The following is a 24,800-nucleotide window of genomic DNA, read 5'->3' on the forward strand; positions in this document are numbered from 1 at the left end:
AATGGTTCTAGTAAGTAGTAAGAAACAAGAATGAATGGGTGCACCTTTACAATTAATACAGCATCTGCATCTTGTAATGAATCATATCATATGATTTGTTTTCTCTCTCTTCTCTTTTTATGTCGTCGTTCCGCTCATCACTCTCACACCATACCTAACCCAATCACTCACTCTCTCCGTACACACACCTCAGTCGGCGTTTTACTTCCCTTCTCTATCTCCGATCTACGTCACACACAGTTCCGAGATGTATGCAGTTCTTCCATTTCACTTCACTTTACTTTTTAAAAATAGTATATACTTTTTTTTTTTCAAAAAGAATATTTGAGCTTGTTACTTTAAGTCGTAACGACGTTGTTGGTGATGCAGATTGATTAATTGATTTATATAGCTATGGCCAGAAAGATGCTGATCGATGGTGAACCAGCTGCTGCATTGGAAGAAGAGGCGACTGATTTTGACTTCGACTTGTTCGTTATTGGAGCTGGTAGTGGTGGCGTTCGTGCCTCTAGATTCTCCGCCAACTTCGGAGCTAAAGTAACTAATCTCTCATCTTATTTTATTTGATTTACTTTGCGGATTATTATTATTATTATTATTATCAAGTTTATGTTGATTCATATTATGTATATGGAGCAGAAAAGACTCCGTTATTCATTCAGTAAAGCTTCAAGTTTTTGTAAACTTTAATGGTGGTTGGTTTAGAAACACTTAGATTACACTTCATACATAGGTTGTTTCGCACATTTTTAATGTGTATTTTTTTTTTTTGGTGACTACATCTTTAATGTGTATGTGGTATTCCAAAATGTATTCTATACATAGGCTTATTTGGTCCACTGATTTTTACACAAAAAAAAAAAAAAAAACAATTAGAGTAACTCTCAGAATTGGTTACTAATACATAACTTTCAGATAATATTGTGATTATCATTTCTTTCATGTTGCTTTTTGAACTTTCTGATTCCATTTGTGGTTTATTTGTCTTCTCCTGATCACATTCTGAAACTTGTGCTCATTAGGTTGGGATTTGCGAGCTTCCATATCATCCAATTAGCTCAGAAACGATTGGAGGTGTTGGTGGAACGTAAGTTGATTGAAACTTGTACATTTTGGACTATTATCGAATGGAATTAGATAATGGCTGCTTCATTACAGTTCCCACGTAACATTAGTTCTGAAATCAGAAGCTATCTGCTATCATGTTTATGGGCCTTAGCCTGCAGATAGAATAAATTTCCTGTCCTGTTTTTCATCCTCATCGTCCCAGGCTCCCGCCCTGTTTCCCAACAGCCTATCTCTTCAACTACCAAGTATTTCACGAAAATGATTATGGACTTTAATTTTGAAGGTGTGTGATTCGTGGTTGTGTTCCCAAAAAGATTCTGGTCTATGGAGCATCTTTTGGAGGGGATCTTGAGGTAAGGATTTGATCCTTAATTCAATTCAGTACTATATTTAACACACACCTAAGTTGGTTCATATTGATTTTTGTGTCATGATTTGTATTTCTCACGTTGATGATTAAACAAACTCTTTTGTGTCTGATAGGATGCCAGGAATTATGGGTGGGAATTGAGTGAGAAGATTGACTTCAACTGGAAGAAGCTCTTACAAAAGAAGGTATTCAAGATTCTTATATTTATATTAGAAATAATATTTGTTTGTTTAATAGTGTAAAGAATTACTATTTTCTTGCATCAAGCAGTTCATTAGTATCACCAAAAAAGAAGATAGTTATTTGTCTTTTGCATTCATGTTTTGTCAAATTGCAGACAGATGAAATCAATAGGTTAAATGGAATATACAAGCGATTGTTATCCAATGCTGGGGTTAAATTATTTGAAGGTGAGGGAAAGGTAGTGGGCCCACATGAAGTTGAGGTGACACAATTGGATGGCACTAAATTGTCTTATTCGGCAAAACACATACTGATTGCTACTGGTGGTAGGGCCCATCTTCCGGATATTCCAGGAAAGGTAAATTTACTTATTTTGAATCAATATTGTAAACTGATGTTAATGGTGTGATTGCTACAGCCATTACTTGGTTATGAGTATGGTTATGTGATATATCATTGTGTTTTTTGTTTGGGATGCAGGAGTTGGGCATAACATCTGATGAAGCATTAAGTTTAGAGGAATTGCCTAAACGTGTCGTGATTCTTGGAGGAGGGTGTGTTTCTATCTTCTTATATTAGTTTGATTATTTACTATTTCATGGTAATTAACTAATATCCTGTTTACAGCTATATAGCAGTTGAGTTTGCTTCTATATGGCAAGGGATGGGTTCCACAGTCAATCTTGTTTTCAGAAAGGAACTTCCATTGAGGTTTGCCTTTGGCATCCATATTTCATATTTATTTATACATTTATTACTTTGATAGTGTTTTGATTATTGAGAGTTTGAGACAAATAAAATTGCTATTCTATTTGAGGTCATATGTTTACTCATGAATGTGAGAAATCCTTAAGGCAGGGTAATAATAGATATTTCACTGGACCACATATAGTTAACAGGTTGCATTTGTTTTCTTCTTTGTATTATTTTTTACATTTATACTCTTTGTACATTCATACCTGCTGACTAATATTTTGCTGCAGAGGTTTTGATGATGAAATGAGAGCTGTGGTTGCAAGGAATCTTGAGGGAAGGGGAATTAATTTACATCCAAGGACAAACTTGACACAGGTATTTTCATTTCTTTAAAATGTATCAGTTCATTTTCATTTCTTTTCCGCATAGCTAATGCAATAAATTTTATCTTCTAGTTGATTAAAACAGAAGATGGCATTAAAGCTGTTACAGATCATGGTGAGGAGCTGATTGCTGATGTTGTGCTATTTGCCACTGGTAAGCATACAAAGAACTTAAACTTTTTTAAAGTAGTTTTGTTTACTCATGAGTCTGATAGTGTTATTATTGGTATTAGTAATACACCTTCAGGTCCATAGTGTAGTTTAATAGTGGCTTTAAAGTTTAAGCAATCTGCAATAATATCTGTAAGTTTGAACCTTTAAATGGAGTTTTTTCATTTAGTCATCCTGATGAGTTCATTCTTGATGTGTGATAACCTGATCAATTTTAATGGTTGTCGACTTTTAATCTTTAGAGCAGAGCACTCATTTTGATGGTTCAAGTTTGCAGAGAAGTCATGAATAATGCAGAATCTCATGGAATGTTGGCTTTACTCTGCTAATTTTAATATTATTAAGTGTTCTTTGCTGGATGCAGGTAGAGTCCCCAATACTAAGAGGTTAAATTTAGAAGCTGTAGGTGTCGAGCTTGACAGCAATGGAGCAATAAAGGTCTACAACTCCTATGTTAAAATTATTTTCTTGTTTCTGCAATATTGGGCAATGTCTACCAAGATTAAGTTGTTCTCATTTTGTGACCTTGATGAGACATCAAGCTCTTGTGACTGTTTTATACTAAATCATGGTCTTTATAATATGTTTCATAGATTATAGATACCACATGTGACTATTTCTACTAGGTTTATCAAGCTACACATTCCATAATTTGGTTGTCATGTGCATTGAATCCCTACTATTATAGGAGCTCCAAAGGAATTATTAATTATATACTGGAATTACTATGTTTAAATCATGCACGTCCCAAGTAGAAACATTCTTTCGTTTATGTTCCTTTAAGAAGGTAAAGGTAAGTATTGCCTTTTGGCGAGATCTTTGTTTTGTGGAGCAAATTGATTGTAGTTTCAAACACTATGAGATGCTTTTTTGTCAATGGCTTCTTGTTGAATTGGAGAATTAATAAGAGCTGGAGAATAATTTGACACTCAATAGTTCTAAATATTCTGTTTTTATTGTATTTAGGTAAATGAATATTCACGCACTAACATACCAAGCATATGGGCTGTCGGTGATGTAACAGACCGAATGAATCTCACTCCGGTGGCTTTGATGGAAGGAACATGTTTTGCAGTAAGTGTTCCTACGTATAGATATAGTGGATCAGTTTACCTGTTTCTCTTTTTGTTTGGGAGGTGTTGGACTGTTGGTGATGCATTTCTGTTACAAGGATAACACACTTTGTTTGCTTAATCTGGTTATGTTCAGAAAACAGTATTTGGTGCGCAAGAAAGTAAGCCAGACTATAGTAACATCCCCTATGCTGTGTTCAGGTATAGCTTCTTTTGCATAATCTTGTCAACTATTAGTCATTTTGGATTTTTAACTGATTCCAGAACGAACCCTTCTGTTCTCTATATGGTACCTTCTGCTTGTTCGTTGGATTAACACATTCTCATTCTTTTTTGTTTTGCAGCATTCCACCACTTTCTGTAGTTGGCCTCAGTGAGGAGCAGGCAATAGAGCAAGCAAATGGTGATGTGCTAGTTTTCACATCAACCTTCAATCCCATGAAAAATACCATCTCAGGGTATGTGTAATTTATTTCATATTTTACCTGTTGCACATTTACCATATTATGATTGTATTTTATTTGGTATTTGTGAGGAAGAATAATCAGGAATTATGTTGATCTTGTGAAATCTCCTAGCTTCTATAGTCCACAGCTGGGGTCCCCAGTAGTTATATTTGTTCCATCTCTCCTCTATGAACAATTTTGTTAATTGATAATATTTCTGAAACAGGCGACAAGAGAAAACTGTTATGAAGCTTGTTGTTGATGCCGAGACAGACAAAGTTCTCGGAGCATCCATGTGTGGGCCTGATGCGCCAGAAATTATGCAGGTATGCTAATGGATTCGCACCACTAGCTTTGGAATGCATTTAGTGTTTTTTGTGGTCCTATGCATTGTGATTGTGATAATGATGGGGGGCATACTTCAACTATAAGTTACTGCTTTTAATTCATGATATTGATATTGGTTGAGAATAGGGTATTGCTGTTGCATTGAAGTGTGGAGCTACCAAGGCACAGTTTGACAGCACGGTAAAGTTCATTGCTTTCATGATTATTTTTGTTGTTGTTGTTATTATTATTATTCTTATTATTCGGTAATGCTAGGGAGAAAAAAAAAAGGCAGAATTTGCCATATTTAACATTCATTAATTGTTGTAACCATTTTTGGCTAATTTATTTTGGTCACCAAACATTTCCGATTCTTATTATTCACTGTTTTATTTTCATGTCATGCTAATAAATATTGTAATATAATCGCTGATGGGAACACAATGTTCCATTCTCTATAGGTCGGCATACATCCATCTTCTGCAGAAGAATTTGTAACCATGCGTTCAGTTACAAGGACTGTTGCTGCTGCAAAGCCCAGGACAAGTTTGTAAGGAAGTTTTAATGGAAAAGATACTATTTGTTGGATGGTAGTGTAGAACTGCACATCACTGATAGAAGTTAGAACATCAGCTTCCATTTCCCATTCAATTATTTTCCCCCTTCAGCAATTTTCATTTTGCTCAAATAATACTGAAAAAAGCTGTTTAATTAGTCATCAAGGAGTTCAAGAAATGACTAATCTGTATGATTCACTTTCCAAGACTAACCCCCGTCATATATTTTTGATATATTTTATAGTTGGAGGAGTTCAAAACCTATTATAATAATGATGATTTTACAATGACTAGTCAAGTTGTCAATTAGTATACCATGTTATACATTTCTATCATTTATTTGAACGTCATCGTCTAGAAATTAATTAAAACAATTTTAAAACGCCAAGTATAAAATAGAAACTCGTTAACTGTTACGGAAAAACTTGAAAGTTGAAACTTGAAACACATTAAACCTCACCGTACCACATGTTATTATCGATTTGGTTTGAACTCGAGTTATTTCGGTCTGCCGGAACCTTTTTTTGTAAATAACTAATAAATCCACACTAACTGAGAATACTGTTTAGGCCCACAAACGATTCATGTACACAATGTACAAATTACTCAACCTGATATAATCTGAGAAACATCATGTACAGCTACCTAATTTGATCACTACCGACTTCTGACATAAAAGTGAAAATGGTGGCATCCAATTCAGTTACACGGAGGGACTTTACAGGAATGTTGCTGGACCTTCAAGAAGAAAATGCTGTTTCCATGGCTTGTAAGATCGATGACGTATCAAATCTGAAATTCCTGAAGCTCCTGCCAGGCCCTATATCAAGATTTTGAGATTCATTTTCAGGCTTTGTGGGCTGGCTATCCATGAATGTTGAGCTACTCCCTGTAGAACTATGCTTTGCTTTCCACACGCAAATTCCTTAACAAATGTAAAAGGCTTGTCAGCAATCATCTAAGCAACTCACTTTTCAATTCTCAACAAAATCCCAAATTAAATACAATGCAGTGCAACGAATTAAACCATGTGTGTAACCAACTTACTTTTAAGGGGCAAATCAGGCCTTGGAGCCGTAGGAGGTGGATGTGATGAAATCCATGATTTCAATGATCTGCATAAAAGACACCAGTCTTCATAAATTTCACCAACTCCTGGGACATTCACCAAAACTATAGAAAATCACGTGCCGCTGTACTCACACCAAAAAAGGGGACACCATATAAAGCTTGAGGCCAGTGATTCCACGAGATATCACTTCATCACTTGCTGGTTGAAGGTCATCTCCTCCATGCTTATCATTGTCAAAGTCCAAGACCGGGAGCTCCTTCCAGAGGCAGCGCCACCGGTAAGACAGGACGCTGGTGGGTATAGAGTTGTTTTGATCTAGCAACGCGGTTAAATAGCAGCGCACATGTTTTGTGAACATAACCATAAAACAAGCAAACGTTTGGTAGGTTTCCCAGAGAGTAGAGATGCCATCATCCTGCATCATAAATCGATATATTCAAGAGCTTATGCAAATCATAGCATTAAACGGCATATATAAATTTCCAAGGTTGAGGGACCAAAAAAAATTATGCATGAAACAAAGAATTGAAAATACTTGTCATTGTCAATATCAAAGTTAGCAAATCCAAACCACCGATAATGTTCAAGTGCATATTTCATTATTTCTCAAGGAACAGGGCACCAGACAAAATTTATTCATAAGCATGATATTTGGTAAGAAGTATTCACAAGCATCGACAAATATTTCAAGAATTTAGGTGGAACACTGGCCCTAAAATTGACTCAATGTTGTGCAACTTTAATAATATAAAACTCTAAGACTCCAACATGATATCTTGTCAACAGTTTTGATCAACGAACAACAGAGGATAAGGATAGAGATAGTGTGAGTTCATACCATGTTAAATGGGATTTTAATCAAAGAAATTTAACTGACATATTGTAGAGCCCCTCGGTATAGCGGATAAACCCTTGACAATATTGTCCTTTGTCTCTAGGTCTAAATTGGATTTAAGTTGAATTGTCACCGTCTCCAAAACAAGTCCTCCTTGTAAAAGATATGCAATAAATTCACGCTCATCTGCAGCGTCTTGATATTCTATAAACTCAAAATTCTTGAGATGTGATGACACACAACTGGGAACCATGGTTGGTGGTGTTGGTCCATTATAGTCCATGGAGAGGAGATACGGTTCCTGATAACAAAAAACAGCACTTCTCATTAGACTCAGGCAAACAACAAAAAGTAAATAGAGACACTAGATTTAACTTGAAATGCATTCATACCTCCCAATTATAAATTACGAGAGCTTCAAGTACATGACAGCTGTGAAGGAAGTTTAGCAGGAAGTTTGTGTTGAAAAATTGAAAATCAAGCTCTAGATAGAGCAAATAGTGAAATTCTGGAAACTTGAAAGCTGGAGCACCAAATAAGCACTGTGTAGAAGATAACTAGATATTAAATATAATTCCTAATTCAAAATTATAGTTATAAATTGAAATTATCGAGTTATATCAAACATTAAGCTTGAGGAATCATGGGATTATAATAAGCATGTTACCATAGTTGTGTAACGTTTCAATGTCAACAACTCTGTTTCACGAAGTGCCTGGAGAAGCATGGGCACCCAACAGACATGTTCAAAAAATGCACCGTTAATATCAACACGTGACTGACTTTCCTGAATATCAACATGTGCCTCCACCATGTTGGGAAAATGGCTAACCGACATGAGTAGCTCAGAAAACACCGACGTCACTATTTTCAGATGGAGGTATTCAAGAGATGGTGTGTCTATCACACGATGGTTGATCTCATGACACAAGGTAGAGTAATCTTCAAAGGTTAAACTCTTCAATGTCTGAGGCATCTGAATTGTAGGTATATAAACATAACCTTCTGGGCAGACTGAGCTCATGTGCTGTAGAATGAGCTTAAGATTTTCAAGAACAGGGCAGCCAGAAAAAAACTTCTTGTCCACTTCGTCAATTTGCAACTCTAGGTTCTTGAGGGATGGCAGATATACATCTGGAAACTCCGGACCATAATTCAATGAAATATCATGTTTCAAGACAAGGGACGTAAGTGATGTACAAGTGAATATGGCTTTAGGCAAGTTCATTCTAAACATTACGTTTACTTTAAGGCTGAGATATAGTTCCTGAAGACAGGGGCCAATGACGGCATTAAGCGATGTTGAGATGGGATCCACGCTAAAACTTTTGCAAGTGAGGCGGAACTTTTTGATGGGGTACAAATCTGCATTGCGCTGAGCTAGAATAGCATTGACAAAAGAATCTAAGCTGGGATCCCCAGAGGAACAAAAGGGTTCTTCACGTATGTCAAGGACTTGGACATCCTTCCAAACATGGCGCCACCTGCGAGAGAGGCTGCTGGTGGATACAGCTTGTTTTGTTGGGAGGTATGAGAGAATGTCGCAAAGGATAGAGTTCGGTAAGTTACTGATCTTATCCATGTTGATGGATTCGCCTTTTGTCAATTTTGTATCTGGAGAATGGGTTACAATTTAGGGAAAACGAAGGAATCAATTTAACTCTTAGTTGGTTCCACTTAAGGACTAAGATTCTAACCAGTGTAGTGCACAAACACAAAAGTTAAAGCACTTACAAGACAGTGGTTATATGCACAAACATTTAATCAATAATCAGTAAATCAAAATAATAAAATCACAACACAAAACAGTAGCACAGCAAGATCAGAGCAAATCAATAATCAAATAATCGTTCAACAAAAATTAAAAACACAAGAAATATCTAAAAATAAAAAGCCAACATGAAAGTTTGTCATCAATCATCAAAATTTGCAAAAACTCAATCTAAGCATAATTAAATCATAAACCAATGAATCATTAAGAGTTTAAGAGAGTCACAAACTCACAATATAAGCATAATTAAATCATAAAACAGTAAAAAACAAAACAGCAGCACATCACTACCCAAAAAACCAAAGAAAACCACAAAACAGTAAACACAAGGCAGCACATCAACAGTAGCAGCAGCACATCACTATCAGAAAAATTCACAAAATAGTAAACAAAAACAAATTCATCACCAACAGGCAGCAACACATCACAACCCAAAAAAGTCACAAAACAGAAAACACAAAACAGCAGCAGAGAGCTAATCAATAATCATTAATCAGATAATCATTCAATGATTTCTGAACAAAGCATAAAAAATTAAAAAAGATGAAGAACGAGTTAGCTCTGAGTCAATGACTTTCGATCGCAGTGGAAGACGGACGGCGACAAGACGGCGGAAGTTCAAGGTCGTCTTCCTTATTCAACAAAGTTCACAGTTCAGTTCAGTAACTTCAGTTCACAGTTCACAGAAAAATCAAAAATCACAAATCACAGTTCACATCTCACAGAATCGAAAAATTATTCAATTATAGTTAAAGAAAAAATTACCTAGAAGCTAGAAGAAGCCTTCAACAGAGCACGCAAGAGGGAGACACGGAGACAAGGCGCACCTTCGAACGGGCTTCGAACAGGACAGTGGCTGCGGTGGAACAGAGATAGCGCCGGCGGCGGCGTGGCTGCGCGACGGAGGCTTCCACGTTCGCACGGTGGCTGCGCGATGGAAGGGAAGGAAGGTTGCGACGGAAACTGGCGCTGGCGGTGGCTGCGATTTCGACGGCTGAAAGGAAAGCTGGCTGCGCTAAGCTGGCTGAAAGGAACTTGCGACGGTGAGTGACTTCCACGGACCTTGCGACGGCGGCGGTGGCTGGACGGAGGTTGCGCCGGAAGCTCGAGGTGGAGACTGGGAAGTGGGAACTGAGAGCGAGAGGTGAGAGTGGAGGACTGGAGGGGAGGCTCGAGAGTGGGTCTCTGCTGTCTGCGGGTGTCTGGGTTTAGAGGATTCAATTTTGGTTCCAAGTCAAAATGCAGTATTTTTAGGGTAGTGTTTAGTGTTTTTTTTGGTGAATTGAGATTTTTTTGGTGAATTGGTAGTGTTTAGTGTTTGATCTCACCATTTATTATTCTCTTTTTTATTAATTTTTGGTCCTATTTATAAAATTAAATGTGAGAAATCACACTTTATTCTCTCTAGTGAAAAAAAATGGAGAGAATTCATTTCTGTATTTTTAGGGCTTAATTTTAAAAACTGTCCAAGTCACGGTCCAGTTCGACTAATCGATTTTTTATCGGTTCGATAGTCTAATTCCGGTTTTTTGAATTTGACGATTTTACTTTTTGTTTAAATCATGTTTGCTAGGGCTAGAAGTGAGTCAAGCCAGCTCGAACTCGACTCGTTAATAGCTTGATAAGCTGAACTCGTGAGCTGGGGAGCCGAGCTTGAGTTTAGAATTGAACTCATAAATTAAATGAGTCGAGTTTGAGCTTCAGCTCATTAGCTCGTGAATTGGCTTGATTATACATATAATATTAAAAGTATAGATTAAATGTATATAAGATATGCATATTAATAATTTAATATATATATATATATATATAATTTTACATATATATTAATGTTTTTAATGATTTAAAATGTTATAGCCATTTTTTATATATAATTTTGATGTAAGACATAAATAAAAAATTTATAATTAGTAGATAGATAATATATAAAATTTATCTTTTTTCAATATTTTTTTAATATATATAAGTTATCATTTATTGATATAAAATTATAGATTATGTTCCTATTATTTGAGCCCGCTTGTAAACTCTAATCAACTCGTGAGCTTTCGTTGAGTCGAGTTTAAACTTACAAAATATGCTCGATTGTTAATGAGTCGAGTCGTGAGTCAAGCTTAATTTTCGTGAGTCGAGCTTGAACTTAGTCTAGTTCGACTCATCTCGACTCACTTCTAACCCTAGTATTTGCTATCAGTTCTTGGTTCGACCGATCGATTCGAACTGATTTTTAGAACATTGGTTTTGACTGCAGCGGCGGCAGCTGTATTTAAATTTAAAATAATAACGATAAAAGAGAGGGAAAGGAAAACTAGAGAGGAACCGGGCAACTGGCCTGTGATTTGTGATTATTTGACCATTATATATATATAGTTGGGTGAGAACAAGTGAACATTTTTTTTAAATAAATAAAAATATCATGGACAATATACATATTTTTACAAAAATTAGTTATCATTATTGTCAATCATCTTCCCTCTCTACTAAAAATTATTTTATAATTAATTAATTATGCATATTTATGAAAACGTTAATAATCTTGCTTTTAAATAACTCTGCAGTTTGCAATTACAACTTACAAGCCTCATTAATTAGCTCTTTATGTGTGTGTATATATATATATATATATATATATATATATATATATGTATGTATGTCCTATCCAAAACTTCAGGGGTGATCACAATTCACAACACAACTGAATAGTAGTTAGTAGTACTAATAAATTTGTGATCTGAAAAAAAGAAAAAGAAACAGATGTTGGCAGTGTTTGCAAAGGAAGCTGCAAAGCCACCTGAGGAGCTGAGGCTTCCAACAATGGTACAATGATGACCCCAGAAGAAATTGTGGACAAGTTTAAATCTTTGTGGACGGATTCTACTGTTTATAACCTCCCTCATGGAAATTTCATGGCATTGTCTCACCAACACAAGACTCCAACGAAACCCAGGTACATTCAATTCAAGGCTTTTCATTCAGTTTGTTATGTTTATGATTTCTGTATAAACATGTACTCTGATATGGCTTTGTATAGTAAAAGTTGCATCTTGCTAGAAGTTTAAATTTCGGATGCTTAACAATTCCCCTATGAACTATGCTTTGTAGAGTTCAAGAAATGACTAATCTGTATGATTCACGTTCCAAGACTAACCCCCGTCATATATTTTTTATATATTTTGTAGTTGGAGGAGTTCAAAATCTATTACAAAAATAATGATTTTACAATGACTAGTCAAGTTGTCAATTAGTATACCATGTTATACATTTCTATCATAATTTGAACGTCATCGTCTAGAAATTAATTAAAATAATTTTAAAACGCCAAGTATAGAATGGAAACTCGTTAACTGTTGCGGATAAACTTGAAACACACTAAACCTCATCATACCGCTTATTATTATCCATTTGGTTTGAACTTGAGTTATTTCGGTCTGCCGAATTCAGAGTTAATTGTATGATTCATTAAAAATCGGGGAATGTAAACCTATATATTAGAATGATCTTTCTAGTTTAACAGATAAATCCACACTAACTAATTGAGAATACTGTTTAGGCCCACAAACGATTCATGTACACAATGTACAAATTACTCAACCTGATAAATCTGAGAAACATCATGTACAGCTACCTAATTTGATCACTACGGACTTCTGACATAAAAGTGAAAATGGTGGCATCCAATTCAGTTACAGGGAGGGACTTTACAGGAATGTTGCTGGACCTTCAAGAAGAAAATGCTGTTTCCATGGCTTGTAAGATCGTTGCAGTATCAAATCTGAAATTCCTGAAGCTCCTGCCAGGCCCTATATCAATATTTTGAGATTCATTTTCAGGCTTTGTGGGCTGGCTATCCATGAATGTTGAGCTACTCCCTGTAGAACCGTGCTTTGCTTTCCACACGCAAATTCCTTAACAAATGTAAAAGGCTTATCAGCAATCAACTAAGCAACTGACATTTCAATTCTCAACAAAATCTCAAATTAAATACAATGCAGTGCAACGAATTAAACCATGTGTGTAACCAACTTACCTTTAAGGGGCAAATCAGGCCTTGGAGCCATAGGAGGTGGATGTGATGAAATCCATGATTTCAATGATCTGCATAAAAGACACCAGTCTTCATAAATTTCAACAACTCCTGGGACATTCACCAAAACTATCAAAAATCACGTGCCGCTGTACTCACGCCAAAAAAGGGGACACCATATAAAGCTTGAGGCCAGTGATTCCACGAGATATCACTTCATCACTTGCTGGTTGAAGGTCATCAAGCCGGTGCCACGAAATTTCCTACAAACCAACAACAAAAATTTCTCAACAACCAAAATTTCAATCATTAATCACCTACAACTGACCGTGAGAAGTGATAATGTTACAAAGCATATTCAACTCAAGCTTCCGAGAATAAACAATGCAGACCACATATAGATTCATGTAAATAGAAGAACACCAGTACTCAAATACGAAAAGGACAAAATAGCAAATGCATTATAATGAATACAACATAACACTATTAGAAAATGATCCTACCGGAAAGAAAACAAAACTTAAAGGTAACATGAGAAAGCGTCACATACACTGATCTCCTTTTTGGTTTGTGGGGCAAATGCAGTATCATCTTTCACACCAGCAATAATGTAAAGTCGGACTCTCTGTTGTCCAAAAATAATTTCAAGGTATTCTTCCTTTTTAAGAAGTTTTGAGACATCAAAACCTGTTTCTTCCATGACCTGCATTAATAAAAAAACAAATAGCGAAAAGCTATGCTAGACTCATCGGCTAGAGATGCAAAATTAGCTAATGAATAGGTATCTCTCTTTCCTAGACCTACACTTCAAATCAATGTAACACGAGGAAAGAGAGTCATAAATGAAGACAATGGAAGAGACACTCAAAAGAATCACACTTACTTCTCTAATGGCACATGCATGATCTTCTTCATCTTTGCTCTTTTTGCCACGAGGGAAGCTCCAACTTGAACCTTTCCATCCTTTCACTAGCAAGCACTGTCAACAGCAGGCATGTATGTTAATATGACCAGACATACCAATGAATCTAACAGAAATATTTTTCTGGTCCCAAGAAGTTGCATTGAAAAATAAATCAATTCGAAGTTTGAACTAGAGACGTCAATGATAAAATGTAACATGCAGTAGCTAGACCACATGGAATATACTCAGGACATAGTGATAAGTTAGAATTGTGAGTTTCTAACTGAAATACACATAGGTACCTTCTTAAGTAAACAGTAAAAACTAAAACACAGTTTAAGAATTTACTTCAGACCTAGGGAAAACATAAAAGCAACATATTTTAGTTCATTAGCAGCAAATTAATTCAAGGGCATACCTATGACAATATACCACAGGGAAGGTAAACCCCCCCCCCCCCCCCCCCCAACCCACAAAAAAAAAGGAACTAGAAAACAAATATGCAAATAGAATTTTATATTTACTACAGAAAATAAAATCTTCTGCTTCCGTGACCAAGTTCTTGGCTTACTCTTTCAAATGTTTCATCAAGAATTATTGCTCCAGTTACTGGGACTCGAACCTTGTACGAAGTGAAGTCCTTAAATATATCATCTATATGAGCCACATAAGGCTTTAAAACATCACAACTGTTGAACACTGTTTGATATTAAGGAAAACAGTGTCTAGGCTATCATAACTTCAGTAGATTTATATGTTAACAAAACGAACAAGAATGCGAATCCTATATGATACAGTAAACAGAGAGGACCGAAAAAGGACCAGAAATAAAACAATCATAGTCAGGATACTTAAAGAAGTGAACTCCTTGAGATTTAATGACTTGAGAGATGGGTTATTCTCAACAGAATTATCTTCATAAAACCAATGTGCATACTCCACAAGAAACAAGATCCTTTCGAATGATTGAAGGTCTTCCTTTGGCACATTTAACACAAACCGGCTGCAATATACAAAACATAAAAAGGCAATTCATGAAAAAAAAAAAAATAGGAAGACAATAAAGTCTAGATCACATCTTAAAAACAACCCTTTAATGCATAATTAGGCCGTTTTAAAACTGAAAATTTAACAGTTCTACTACCAAGACCAAGCTGAACATTCTTTTTTGAAAATCGGATAGCAGCATAACAACTAAAACCATGTACCACATTCTGAAGCAAAGGGGAAAAAGAAAAAGAAAAAAGAACACTTGAAACGAAAAAGAGCTCCCAAATTTCAAGCATTTTATGGAAAAACAAAAGAGAGCAGTAAACAAAATCGAAAAAATCAGAGAAAAGAAGGAACCTGCAGAGATCGTCGAGGAGTTCTTTGGTTGGAAGACCGTTCTTAGACGAAACACCACTCGCAGTACGATGATGATTCGACATCGCATCCCAAAACCCTAAAATCAAAAGGGAAGAACAAACGAAAAAGAGAAGCTTGTTCAGAAATTGTTGTTGTTGGAAGGACTTGAACTGCAAATTAAAAAGAAACCGGAAATGAGAGGTGATTGAGTGAAGAGAGTTAGTTGCGGTTACTTCTTACCCGAACCGGATTCGATCTCACTTTCAACTTTCAATGTTTCAAATCATTCAATCTATTCTTTGCTTTTTCCTTTCTCCTTTGCCTTTTATATCATGCATCGCGCCATGTGCTATTTTCTCTCTCATATGGTAATTAACTAATTACTAATTAATTTATGTAACATAATGAGATAATATTCAATTTAGTCCCTGAACTTACACGCGAGTCTCAATTTAGTTCCTGAGATTTCAATTTTTTCTATTTAGTCCCTGAAGTTTATAAATGTGCCTCATATTAGTCCTTAAGACCATTTTTAATATAAAAACGTTAATAGAGCGCTGTTGTAGACTATCACATGTTACGTTAAAACTTGTAAAATGATGCAGTTTTGGTTTTGACATTTAAATAGCTCAAAAACGACATCGTATTACTTATTTTGTTAGGTAAAAATTTAATAAACACCATTTAGGATGTTGTTTTTAGGTTATTTGAATGCCAAAACCAAAACGACATCATTTTACAAAGTTTAGTGTGGCATCCGGCTGTCACGACAGTGTTCCGTTAATCGTTTGTACGTTGAAAATTGTTTCAAGGACTAACATGAGTTATGTTTACAAAGTTTGGGGGACTAAATAGAAGCAATTGAAACTTCAAAGACTAAATTGAGACTCGCGTGTAAGTTGAGGGACCAAATTGAGTATTATCTCGTAACATAATAGATACATTAGGAAATGATTTATGGTTTATGATTCTATATTAATATTATTATTAACTATATATATATTGTGTTATAAAAATATTGTACACATTAACAAAAATTTTGACGCAATTATTTGTTATTCTAAAAATTTAACATATGAAAATATGTAATTAAATGACTAATTTTTTCTTCAATGTTGATAGTTTTTATGCATTTTTTAATATCAAATGCACGCATTCTTTTTCCTTTCTTTTTCTTTGATAATATTAAATCTTATATTCATTAATTGTGAAATAAAAATATCGTAATTTTAGTAAGTCAAACTTCTTATGGTATTATTATATTCTTAATAACATAGGAGTCTATAGGTTGACTGGTTGACTTCTTGACCCACAAATTCTCTACCACTATGGGTTTCCAAAATCTAAAAGTCATGTTTAATTTCTTGTCTTTAAGTTATCCAAACCAAGCATGCTTTGGAGGAGAAAATCTTGTGTCCGTGTTAGAATTACAAACCAAGTTTATAGCAACTGTGTATATTCCATAATCTCTGTCCTATTATTACTGTGCTGTATAACTCTTGAGGTAAAACACTTCATTTTGTGCCACAAGACATAATTTGACTGCAAAACTAAGATTTCGTCGTTTAAAATATATAACATCTACACTAAAGTTTACAAGCTTGTGCCTTAAAAGAGTGGAAATGCTTCAATGGATTAAAAAAACAAGCCCTTGAATATATGATATGCAACAACTAGGGACTTCAGTACACATAATTTAAGCAAATATGTATGACTAAAAGCTCTCCTTGATACTTCTATTTGGATGCCAGCGTCCAAAAATTCAAAATAAACGAGGGCGAAGCAGCAAACCAACTCATGAATGCCATGGCTGTTGCTGTCTCAAACCGGCTGCAATGGTTCTGTGAACAATCATTCAGATCATTGCCAATTAGGACTGTGATGCCAGCAGAAGCACAGGCAGCAGAAAATGTGAGTGTTGAAGTAATCTGCAGTAGAATTCATGCGAAATAAATATTAGCTTCACTGATATTATTAAAGCCTACCATGGTCAAATCTTTCTTCGATAACCTATTAACTCAAAGTCAAGGATAATTCTGGGGAGTACAGCTTGTGACAATGGTACACTATCTTACAAGTTTAATTGCAGAAGAAAACTAAGTCCAGCAGCAAAGTCTTACCCCGTCGCCAATAGAGAATAAGCTGGAAACTCTGGAATTTCGGAAGCCGCGCTTTACTAAAATGGCATATACATCAGCAATCGCCAAAGAGAGGCTCCACAAGCATTGAAGGCTGACAGCAGCAACTAGGTAGCTGGCACAGCAAATATATCAAAACTTGTTATAAGGGACCATTATCAGTCCAAATAATCACATTGCAAACACATGAGTAGATATGCAAACAAAGATAACAAATTAGTGGAGTTGCTATACCGTCCCAATCTTTATTTTTTATTTCTTTCCCTAGAGATTTAAGGCTCTGTTTATATACTGTCTACTTGGTTTTCTCAAACAAAATTTATTGCTTCTAAATAGAGATATGAGGGAGGTAAAGGCTTGACAATATGACCAACTGGATCTTGAGGATTATAATAAAACACTATATCCTTGCCTTTTTATACCATCAAACTACTCCCTTTAAAAGTGGGGTGGAAACTCAAACCAAGAGGCATTTCAACTAAAAAGATGACAACCAAACCTCACCCTGAAGATGCCATTCTACTGCAACAAAAACCAATTATCATAAGGTCCATTTAGATCAGTTTCTTTTGCCCCTAATGGTTTGTGCCAAAGTCTTCTTCAGTAACCAAACTATCTTTAATCTTCCTCTTTCATTTGATCCACTTTTCTAGTGAAGCTGAAGCTTCTAGCTGCTGATTCTCCTTGCATGACCAAGACACAACAACATAAATGGGCAAATAACTTTACTCATTGTTGTTGTAATAGATTGCTAAAAGGGTATAAAATTCCAAGCAAAACAAACACCATATAATCAAAATTTACTATCATCACTAAAGTATTAAGTAGCAAATCAAGTGATAAAATTACTTAATTTAGCTGAAACCATACAAATCCTATCAATCAATCGTATTCAAATTAGCTACATGGTACTGTCAACAATTAAAAAAGTTTTTTTTTTCTTTTTATTTTTCAGAATTATGATTATTTCTTCTCACATATTGTAAACCCTAAAGCACACAGCAACGAATAGAAATTAGCACAGAGAGAGAGAGAGAGAGAGGGAGGGAAAGAGTACCGGAAAGCAGTGACGGTAGGGAAATCGGAGGTGGAGGCCATGACGGAGAGGGAGATGAGGGCGAAGGCGAACTGAAGGGAGCGGAGGATGAAGCCGCCGAGGGTGCCGGGCATGCCCTGTGTGTCTTTGAGGGAGTGACGTGGCATGGCGTTGGCGTTTGCGTTCTCCGTCGCCGTCATGGGCGGCGCTTCGATTGGGTGAACTGACGGCCCCGCCATAAAGAAATTGATGATTTTTTGTGTCACTCACACTCACTCACTATGTGTTTGCTGAAATGCTGAACTGAATTCTCTTCTATGTGCCTTTAACCACCAAACACCACTCATTGCTTATTCCATCCTACAATCAACAAAAACACAAGATACTTGTCAAGAATATATATATATATATATATATATATATATATATATATATATATATATATATATATATATATATATATATAAAAACTTTGTATTAAATAAAGTAATTAATATTATATAATTTTTCATAAATTACCCCATTTTGTTAAGTTACCAATTTTTTGTTTATACATTATGAGTGTTATAAGTGAGTGTACATACTACATATGACATTATACTTTATTTTAATGCCTTATTAGTGTGAGATTGCCTATTTGGTGAGAAACAAAAGAATATTTTACCCTACTTTCCTTTTTAATATAGATCAGAGTTGGTAGTTTTTTTGGTCAAGTAATAAGTTTACCTTGTATAATGTATGTACCTTAATCCTTCTATTCGGTTTGGCTATGTTGTCGTTAGCCATAGCCAACTCAAATTCTCACCCTCTCATGCCCTTGTCATAGTAAGCAAAAAGCAATAACAATAATTATAATAAAATAATAATATTGTGATATTTTGAGTGACAATACAATCTAAGGAGTTGGACAAAGAGAATGCTTACTCCTCTATTGGGAATCTCAGTCACCTCAACTGCCATAAACAGCTTCAAAATCCAGCAATTCAGTCTCAAGAAACCAACTTCTTTTCCATCTCATCATGTTTCACCTTTTTCTCCCTCCAAATCAGGTATGTAGAACATTGATTGCATAGTTAATACTTGTTGAGTTTTAGCATTTCCATATCAAATCCTTGACTGACTGGATTGAAGTTTAGCATTTGTAATTTATTCAAAAAGTTAAAACTAAGTAGGTGTAAGTTTGGATATGAAGGATTATGCAGGGCAAGTGAAGTTGTTGATCTGTTCCCAGCATTGTGTTCTCAAGTTAGAATCCGGGAGGCGAGGTTGGTGGACTATTGGGAAGTGGCAGAGACTCATTGCAGCTGCTTCTTCCCTGAATATTCCTTCCCTTTGGATTTTCTGCTGAGGATTGATAGATTGCTGCTGGCCATGTTAGCAGCCATGTTAACGGCCTTGTCTAGGCCAAGAGCTTGCAAAAGAATCTGTTTGGTTGCTGATATTGGTAGTGGCAGCTCACATCATCAAACTCTTTCTTCATTTCCAAGCATCCTCAACAAGGGATATGTTGCAGGTATATTAACACTAGACAATTTCGCAGACTATCTACCACGAAAGGGGCCGCGCCGCCGGAGAAGGTTATTGCAAGACTATATATAACTTTCTTCTCTTATAGTTTCTTAGAATAGCTCTGTACATACATGTTCTCTTCATGACAGAAAAATATTGTTGTGTTTTATGTTTTCTGAAGGACTGGAATTGCATATATATCAAATGTGGCAGTAAGGGAGAACTTCAGAGGGAAAGGAATAGCTAAGAAATTGATTGGAAAGGCAGAATCAATGGCCAGAAGTTGGGGGTGCCGTGCAATTGCATTGCACTGTGATTTGAACAATTCTATGGCCACAAAGTTATATAAAGGCCAAGGCTATAAATGTGTCAAAGTTCCAAAAGGAGCAAAGTGGCCTCAGCCAAGGTCCTCTCCTGATATCACCTTCAACTTCATGATGAAGCTTCTCAACAACTCAGCTGCTTCTGATTAATTACATTATCTTGGAGGAATCATATTTATTCCATTGCATATTATTTTAGCAGGAGATATTGGAATGTAAATATGCAAAGGCAAGGATTTATATGCAAAATCAGTTGCAGCATTGTAGATTGCACACATTTTATAGTTACTTATTTCCATTCTTTTGTACCTAAGTGCATGTAGATACAAATCTCTATTGGAATGACTGGCCTTAGGCCAGCTTTTCTTTCATGAAGATCATTTTAAAATCAAATCATATTAATAAGTAATAATAGTTAATATTCAAAATAGTTCCTGAAAAATCAGATATATATTATTGTGTACCTTTGTGAATACTTGCATACAGCATGCTTTGACTTTGGAACGAGGTGACCTCTTCTATTTTTTCTTTAAATTGTCAACGGTACAAAAGAATTAATTAAGCAAGAAAAGAAAAAATGTTTTACCATTTTAAATACCTTTTAGAGCATTTATCAATCCATCAAAGCATATTTAACAAGAACTATGCTTAAAAGTTAAACAAATTTGGTGCTGACACATTTTGTACTTGGTATTCAACACCATTACCTCTTGTGGGACAAGGGGTTAAATATTAGTTGTTCAATATTTGGTATCTTCTGAAAATAGATACTACTCTTCAAGGCAAGGCACATGGTTTGTCTTCCAACAGTGGGGTAGATAGTACTAAATCCTTAAGAACTCCATTGGATGCTTATAGTTGATGACTTCATCCTAGTGATTATCAACCATTACCTTCATAGGATTCAGTTATTTATCTTAGTCTCTGCTGTAATATTTATTTTTTTAAATTGAGATCCTTGTCTTGGTTAATGGTTTTCCCTACTAAACTTTGTATATTGTATGTTGGTGTGACAAACAAAATGTGGGCCATACCCTCAATGAAGTTCCAAGGAAGAAGGAGCCAAAAAAGGAAGTTCTTTGTTCTACAAAGGGACATTAGTTGCTAATTAGTTGAATGTTCCTTAAAGTAACTACAAAATTGGACTGCACGGGAATCTCATCCTGCCATTTCTTGCATTGAAAATCACTAAATATTTTACTTTTAAGTGATTAATGCCAACTTTATTGCATATGTTGGAGCTTTATTTGATTGTAATCTAATTTGCTTAATTGCTTATTCAATATACTATTCACAATAGTCACAAATAATCTAAAACATTATATAACATTTTCCTTCAGAAAAAGTACATAAGGAGTGATGTATTCCCCACAATCTCTTAATAAAGAAAATATAGCAGAAAAACAGAAAACTTCAGTCAGGTGCAATGCAAGTTAACGAAAATATTAGCACTCTAGTTCATCAAAGTTGTTATCACTAAATAATATTATAGTAGTAGTTTTATTTTATGAGTGAGAAATATTTTTGTTAACTTGCACCTAGGAAAAACTATGCCAAATGAAAATCTGCACCTATCAACAAAGGAAATCCTAATGCTACAGCTGAAACTGAAAAGAATAGTTAATTAGGCTCTTTGATGTGTCTTCTTCTTCTTCAAGAACTCACTGAAGCACAGCAACTGAAACACTTTGGCTTGCTATAGAGCCAAGCAAAGTAGATTAACATTTTCTGTTCCAAGACCAGATTTGTGCTGATCTTTGTACCAGGGAGACCCTCCATTAGAAGAAGGGTTCTTCTCTACTGGACTACTATTTAGATGCAATTCAGAAGCATTATTTGATTTCATCTTCAGCAAAGTCCCTTCATCAGATGAATTGTTCCCATTTGAGCTAGAACTGCCACCGTTTGAACAATGCTGTTCAGTGTGAATCAGTTGTCCAAACAAGAAGATATGGGATGGTGGTGATGATGATTTCACTTCTTCATTGTGTTCTTCCTTTAAATTATGGCTAGAATTTCCAACACTTAACAAGCAAGATATATCAGCATTGCTGTTCTTATAGGTCCCACAATAAGGGGGACTAATAAGATTCATATTGTGTGATTGTGATTGTGATGGAAGATTGTTGAAGAAAGGATAATCAGATGGAGACAGATCAAGAAGTTGAGCATGCCTGGCTCCCTGTATGCCTGCAATACTGTTATTCTCTTGAATGTTCATCAATAAGGACTTAGAAGAATGATTCATAACAAGATGATTATCATTACTGTAACTATAATTGCTGGGAAATCCTGGCATTATTGGAAGTTGGTTATTGATGAGGTGAAAATCTTGATTGTGAAGAAACCTTGGTTTCTTTCTAGTTGGAGAGAATGGAGAAAGATGGTAGGTGGGAATGTCTGAGACTAATTCAACCAACCAAGGATTTACACACTTCACATGCTGTAGTAATTCTGGTTCATCCCACACCACCTGAAACAAATTTAGAGCAATAAAAATAAAGATGGTTGAAACAGTAGTATGCATATTAAAGGTTCCATTGACTTGCATATGTAAAGTCCAATCAAGAGTAGCCACCTGTGTCTCTACAGGTTCAATCATGAGAGGTACATTTTCACAGATTGCAATCAATGTTTTGTGTTGTCACATCCAACTGACTCATTCAAGAAAACTTTGGTACTTGGCAAGGAGAATTTGTCAGAGACAGAACTTAACAGACAAACATGAAATGATTTGGTACCTCATATCATGCGCATTGACTATTATGCTAACTACATTGGTTAGTTTAACAGTGCATTTGATACTTTTAAACAGTATTCATAGTAAAACAAACATGATTCATAAATCATAAATGATATAGTCGAATGATCTTTCACCATCATGCAGTAAAGAAATTAACCCAAGAAACAAATCTAGGTTCATTAGGAAATTTGACAATAGCAATTAAAAGATGTACCTGCAGAAGACGCCATGGAGAATTAGGCCAATGAATGGGATCAAGAAGCTGAACAGAAGAAATGGTTCCCATGAACCAACTGATTCTAGAAGAATCCTCAGTCTCAAAGGGCATCTTGAACCTCATCCCAGAACACCACCTCACTTTCATTGCATCTCTCACAACTGAGGCCTTAACACAAAACTCAGGTGAGCTTCCTCTTGGATAGTACACAACCTCAAATGGCCTTCCATTAACACCAAAACTCACAGCTTCAACCACCGATGACACCGACACCTCGCCGCCTCCAACTGCCACCTTCTTGGCCCTCCTTATCCCAACACACAGATCACCATCCTTAGCTCTCAAGAACACAATGGAATCACCAGCTACAAGCTTCTTCTGGCTCACAAAATTGCTCCATCCAGTGGTCAATAGGTGCCTGCGAGGAGTTCCTGTTGAGAATCAAGAGAGTTAGAACAAAATTCAAATTCACTTGAACCATGAAAACCTATATATATATATATAGTATTAACACCTCTATAGATGTGCCTAAACTTCCAGCAATTTCCATGAACATCTTTGGCAACAATGTTCTGAACAGGAGGATCAGCAGAATAATCCAGCCTTGGGAATATGGTTTCAGCACAGTAACGAGGCACTGAGAACCCTCCACCATTGTTGGCATCAGATTGTGTCAGTGTCTTTGCAAATGAAGCAGGTTTCTCTTGATGACCCCCCTCAACAACTCCTCCATTGTTGTTACCACAATCATCACCACCATCCTCCAAATCCATTAACAATGCATTGGTGTTTTCTTGAGTGAGAGGTGTCAAAAACAACTTGACAAAGACCTCATCAGTATCAGAATCTGCCATGTATTTGATTCCAGAGAGCCAGCATGGAATGAAAGAAGGGATTCTCGTTCTGAAATCCACTTTTCCTCCATGAGCATGCTCTGCATGCCCTTGTGGAAAGTACAAAACTTTTGAGTTCAGAGGTGGCATTTGAACCATGGAACCAGCACAAGCATGCCATAATTCAGAATCCAACCACTTTCCTGATGACTCCCCAAACATCTCAACTCTATCAAATTGATAATTCAGCTGGAAGAAGCAGAAAGATCAAACACACAACAACAGAGAATATATATTATTCAACAAATATGAGAAAAATAGAAAACAAACAAACAAACAACACAAAAAGAAAGAGACAATAACAGAAAATGAACATGGTTACAGACTACTTACCAATTATGTCATTAAAGTGAAGCAAGGAGATTATGATGAATAATAATAAATAGTGTGAAGAAGAGAAGAAGAGAAAAAGTGTGTGATGGTGTGAGAAGAGTTTCAGTGAGTGAGAGAGAGAGAAAGAGAGTAGTTGTTGTGTAAATCACGCGTCTAAGGTTTCAATACTATTTATGCTGCCGACGAGAAAATGAAGCAGACACTTTTGACACAACACAACATACATGAAAACATTGCTAGTTTACAACATCATGTGACGTAAGTACACAACTCAAAACACACTTTTTTATTTTATTTTTAATATTGGATTAACAATGATATTTTTTTAAATTGTGATCTACCGTAATCTTTTTCTAAAATGTGGGATGATTTAATGTACGA

The 24,800-nt window shown here is 35.7% G+C and overlaps 7 protein-coding genes across 9 annotated transcripts; 2 read left to right on the plus strand and 5 right to left on the minus strand.

The window, feature by feature from the left end:
- Positions 1–19: 19 nt before the first annotated feature.
- Positions 20–5,567, plus strand: LOC107645028 (glutathione reductase, cytosolic). Its single transcript, XM_016349035.3, has 17 exons — positions 20–249; positions 370–537; positions 1,023–1,087; positions 1,352–1,421; positions 1,552–1,623; positions 1,776–1,979; positions 2,102–2,175; positions 2,249–2,332; positions 2,605–2,692; positions 2,773–2,854; positions 3,236–3,309; positions 3,838–3,945; positions 4,081–4,145; positions 4,289–4,402; positions 4,617–4,716; positions 4,865–4,918; positions 5,179–5,567. The coding sequence occupies exons 2-17, from the start codon at positions 394–396 to the stop codon at positions 5,269–5,271; spliced, it is 1,491 nt and encodes a 496-aa protein (XP_016204521.1). The 5' UTR covers positions 20–249; positions 370–393; the 3' UTR covers positions 5,272–5,567.
- On the minus strand, positions 302–6,905 carry LOC110262707 (mRNA-decapping enzyme subunit 2). 2 transcript variants are annotated; one of them, XR_015900216.1, is made up of 4 exons: positions 6,478–6,905; positions 6,322–6,389; positions 5,793–6,199; positions 302–336 (listed from the first exon to the last, which is right to left on the minus strand). XR_015900216.1 is itself a non-coding variant. In XM_021103407.2 (3 exons), exons 1-3 carry the CDS (start codon positions 6,768–6,770, stop codon positions 6,015–6,017), a joined length of 546 nt encoding a protein of 181 aa, XP_020959066.2. In that variant the 5' UTR covers positions 6,771–6,905; the 3' UTR covers positions 5,717–6,014. The 2 variants fall into 2 exon arrangements, 1 of the variants encoding a protein (XP_020959066.2); XM_021103407.2 differs by lacking the exon at positions 302–336 and having other exon boundaries at positions 5,717–6,199.
- LOC107645025 (FBD-associated F-box protein At5g60610) lies at positions 6,623–10,171 on the minus strand. 2 transcript variants are annotated; one of them, XM_088500689.1, is made up of 6 exons: positions 9,718–10,171; positions 9,527–9,580; positions 7,849–8,795; positions 7,574–7,723; positions 7,185–7,482; positions 6,623–6,761 (listed from the first exon to the last, which is right to left on the minus strand). In XM_088500689.1, exons 3-5 carry the CDS (start codon positions 8,761–8,763, stop codon positions 7,201–7,203), a joined length of 1,347 nt encoding a protein of 448 aa, XP_088356815.1. In that variant the 5' UTR covers positions 8,764–8,795; positions 9,527–9,580; positions 9,718–10,171; the 3' UTR covers positions 6,623–6,761; positions 7,185–7,200. The 2 variants fall into 2 exon arrangements, with proteins under 2 accessions (XP_088356815.1, XP_020959063.1); XM_021103404.2 differs by lacking the exon at positions 9,527–9,580.
- A 2,249-nt stretch (positions 10,172–12,420) lies between these two features.
- DCP2 (decapping 2) lies at positions 12,421–15,552 on the minus strand. The gene is made up of 9 exons (XM_016349032.3): positions 15,468–15,552; positions 15,228–15,324; positions 14,732–14,883; positions 14,452–14,579; positions 13,860–13,955; positions 13,527–13,679; positions 13,136–13,239; positions 12,980–13,047; positions 12,421–12,857 (listed from the first exon to the last, which is right to left on the minus strand). The coding sequence occupies exons 2-9, from the start codon at positions 15,308–15,310 to the stop codon at positions 12,673–12,675; spliced, it is 969 nt and encodes a 322-aa protein (XP_016204518.1). The 5' UTR covers positions 15,311–15,324; positions 15,468–15,552; the 3' UTR covers positions 12,421–12,672.
- Positions 15,553–16,744: 1,192 nt separating this feature from the next.
- LOC107645024 (CASP-like protein 5A1) lies at positions 16,745–18,801 on the minus strand. Its single transcript, XM_088498790.1, has 3 exons — positions 18,423–18,801; positions 17,348–17,480; positions 16,745–17,155 (listed from the first exon to the last, which is right to left on the minus strand). The coding sequence occupies exons 1-3, from the start codon at positions 18,638–18,640 to the stop codon at positions 16,964–16,966; spliced, it is 543 nt and encodes a 180-aa protein (XP_088354916.1). The 5' UTR covers positions 18,641–18,801; the 3' UTR covers positions 16,745–16,963.
- Positions 18,802–19,166: 365 nt separating this feature from the next.
- LOC107645023 (GCN5-related N-acetyltransferase 4, chloroplastic) lies at positions 19,167–20,604 on the plus strand. The gene is made up of 3 exons (XM_016349023.3): positions 19,167–19,450; positions 19,594–19,978; positions 20,092–20,604. Exons 1-3 carry the CDS (start codon positions 19,318–19,320, stop codon positions 20,381–20,383), a joined length of 810 nt encoding a protein of 269 aa, XP_016204509.1. The 5' UTR covers positions 19,167–19,317; the 3' UTR covers positions 20,384–20,604.
- A 926-nt stretch (positions 20,605–21,530) lies between these two features.
- On the minus strand, positions 21,531–24,622 carry LOC107645021 (auxin response factor 18). Its single transcript, XM_016349019.3, has 4 exons — positions 24,420–24,622; positions 23,708–24,275; positions 23,191–23,624; positions 21,531–22,706 (listed from the first exon to the last, which is right to left on the minus strand). The coding sequence occupies exons 2-4, from the start codon at positions 24,246–24,248 to the stop codon at positions 21,930–21,932; spliced, it is 1,752 nt and encodes a 583-aa protein (XP_016204505.1). The 5' UTR covers positions 24,249–24,275; positions 24,420–24,622; the 3' UTR covers positions 21,531–21,929.
- Between the last annotated feature and the right edge of the window lie 178 nt (positions 24,623–24,800).

Source organism: Arachis ipaensis, chromosome B9 (assembly GCF_059453495.1).
Source record: "Arachis ipaensis isolate K30076 ecotype BB chromosome B9, ASM5945349v1, whole genome shotgun sequence".
NCBI classification, from domain to species: domain Eukaryota; kingdom Viridiplantae; phylum Streptophyta; class Magnoliopsida; order Fabales; family Fabaceae; genus Arachis; species Arachis ipaensis.

Excerpts from the sequence above, each read along its gene's own strand:
- LOC107645021 (XM_016349019.3), bottom strand. The coding sequence starts at position 24,248 with ATGTTTGGGGAGTCATCAGGAAAGTGGTTGGATTCTGAATTATGGCAT. Across the intron at positions 23,625-23,707 it reads GTTTAGGCACATCTATAGAG|GAACTCCTCGCAGGCACCTA; the intron begins GTGTTAATACTA and ends GATTCTCAACAG. Across the intron at positions 22,707-23,190 it reads CTCCATGGCGTCTTCTGCAG|GTGGTGTGGGATGAACCAGA; the intron begins GTACATCTTTTA and ends AATTTGTTTCAG.
- DCP2 (XM_016349032.3), bottom strand. The coding sequence starts at position 15,310 with ATGTCGAATCATCATCGTACTGCGAGTGGTGTTTCGTCTAAGAACGGT. Across the intron at positions 14,580-14,731 it reads CAAGGAGTTCACTTCTTTAA|TGTTCAACAGTTGTGATGTT; the intron begins GTATCCTGACTA and ends AATATCAAACAG. Across the intron at positions 13,048-13,135 it reads ATGGTGTCCCCTTTTTTGGC|ATCATTGAAATCATGGATTT; the intron begins GTGAGTACAGCG and ends TCTTTTATGCAG.
- LOC107645024 (XM_088498790.1), bottom strand. The coding sequence starts at position 18,640 with ATGGCGGGGCCGTCAGTTCACCCAATCGAAGCGCCGCCCATGACGGCG. Across the intron at positions 17,481-18,422 it reads CCTACCGTCACTGCTTTCCG|CTACCTAGTTGCTGCTGTCA; the intron begins GTACTCTTTCCC and ends TTGCTGTGCCAG. Across the intron at positions 17,156-17,347 it reads TATTCTCTATTGGCGACGGG|ATTACTTCAACACTCACATT; the intron begins GTAAGACTTTGC and ends ATTCTACTGCAG.
- LOC107645025 (XM_021103404.2), bottom strand. The coding sequence starts at position 8,763 with ATGGATAAGATCAGTAACTTACCGAACTCTATCCTTTGCGACATTCTC. Across the intron at positions 7,724-7,848 it reads TGAAACGTTACACAACTATG|TGCTTATTTGGTGCTCCAGC; the intron begins GTAACATGCTTA and ends TCTTCTACACAG. Across the intron at positions 7,483-7,573 it reads TCGTAATTTATAATTGGGAG|GAACCGTATCTCCTCTCCAT; the intron begins GTATGAATGCAT and ends TTTTGTTATCAG.
- LOC107645028 (XM_016349035.3), top strand. The coding sequence starts at position 394 with ATGGCCAGAAAGATGCTGATCGATGGTGAACCAGCTGCTGCATTGGAA. Across the intron at positions 538-1,022 it reads CCGCCAACTTCGGAGCTAAA|GTTGGGATTTGCGAGCTTCC; the intron begins GTAACTAATCTC and ends TGTGCTCATTAG. Across the intron at positions 1,980-2,101 it reads TTCCGGATATTCCAGGAAAG|GAGTTGGGCATAACATCTGA; the intron begins GTAAATTTACTT and ends TTTGGGATGCAG.
- LOC107645023 (XM_016349023.3), top strand. The coding sequence starts at position 19,318 with ATGCTTACTCCTCTATTGGGAATCTCAGTCACCTCAACTGCCATAAAC. Across the intron at positions 19,451-19,593 it reads TTTTTCTCCCTCCAAATCAG|GATTATGCAGGGCAAGTGAA; the intron begins GTATGTAGAACA and ends TTGGATATGAAG. Across the intron at positions 19,979-20,091 it reads GGGCCGCGCCGCCGGAGAAG|GACTGGAATTGCATATATAT; the intron begins GTTATTGCAAGA and ends TGTTTTCTGAAG.
- LOC110262707 (XM_021103407.2), bottom strand. The coding sequence starts at position 6,770 with ATGATGCAGGATGATGGCATCTCTACTCTCTGGGAAACCTACCAAACG. Across the intron at positions 6,390-6,477 it reads ATGGTGTCCCCTTTTTTGGT|ATCATTGAAATCATGGATTT; the intron begins GTGAGTACAGCG and ends TCTTTTATGCAG. Across the intron at positions 6,200-6,321 it reads GCCTGATTTGCCCCTTAAAA|GAATTTGCGTGTGGAAAGCA; the intron begins GTAAGTTGGTTA and ends ACATTTGTTAAG.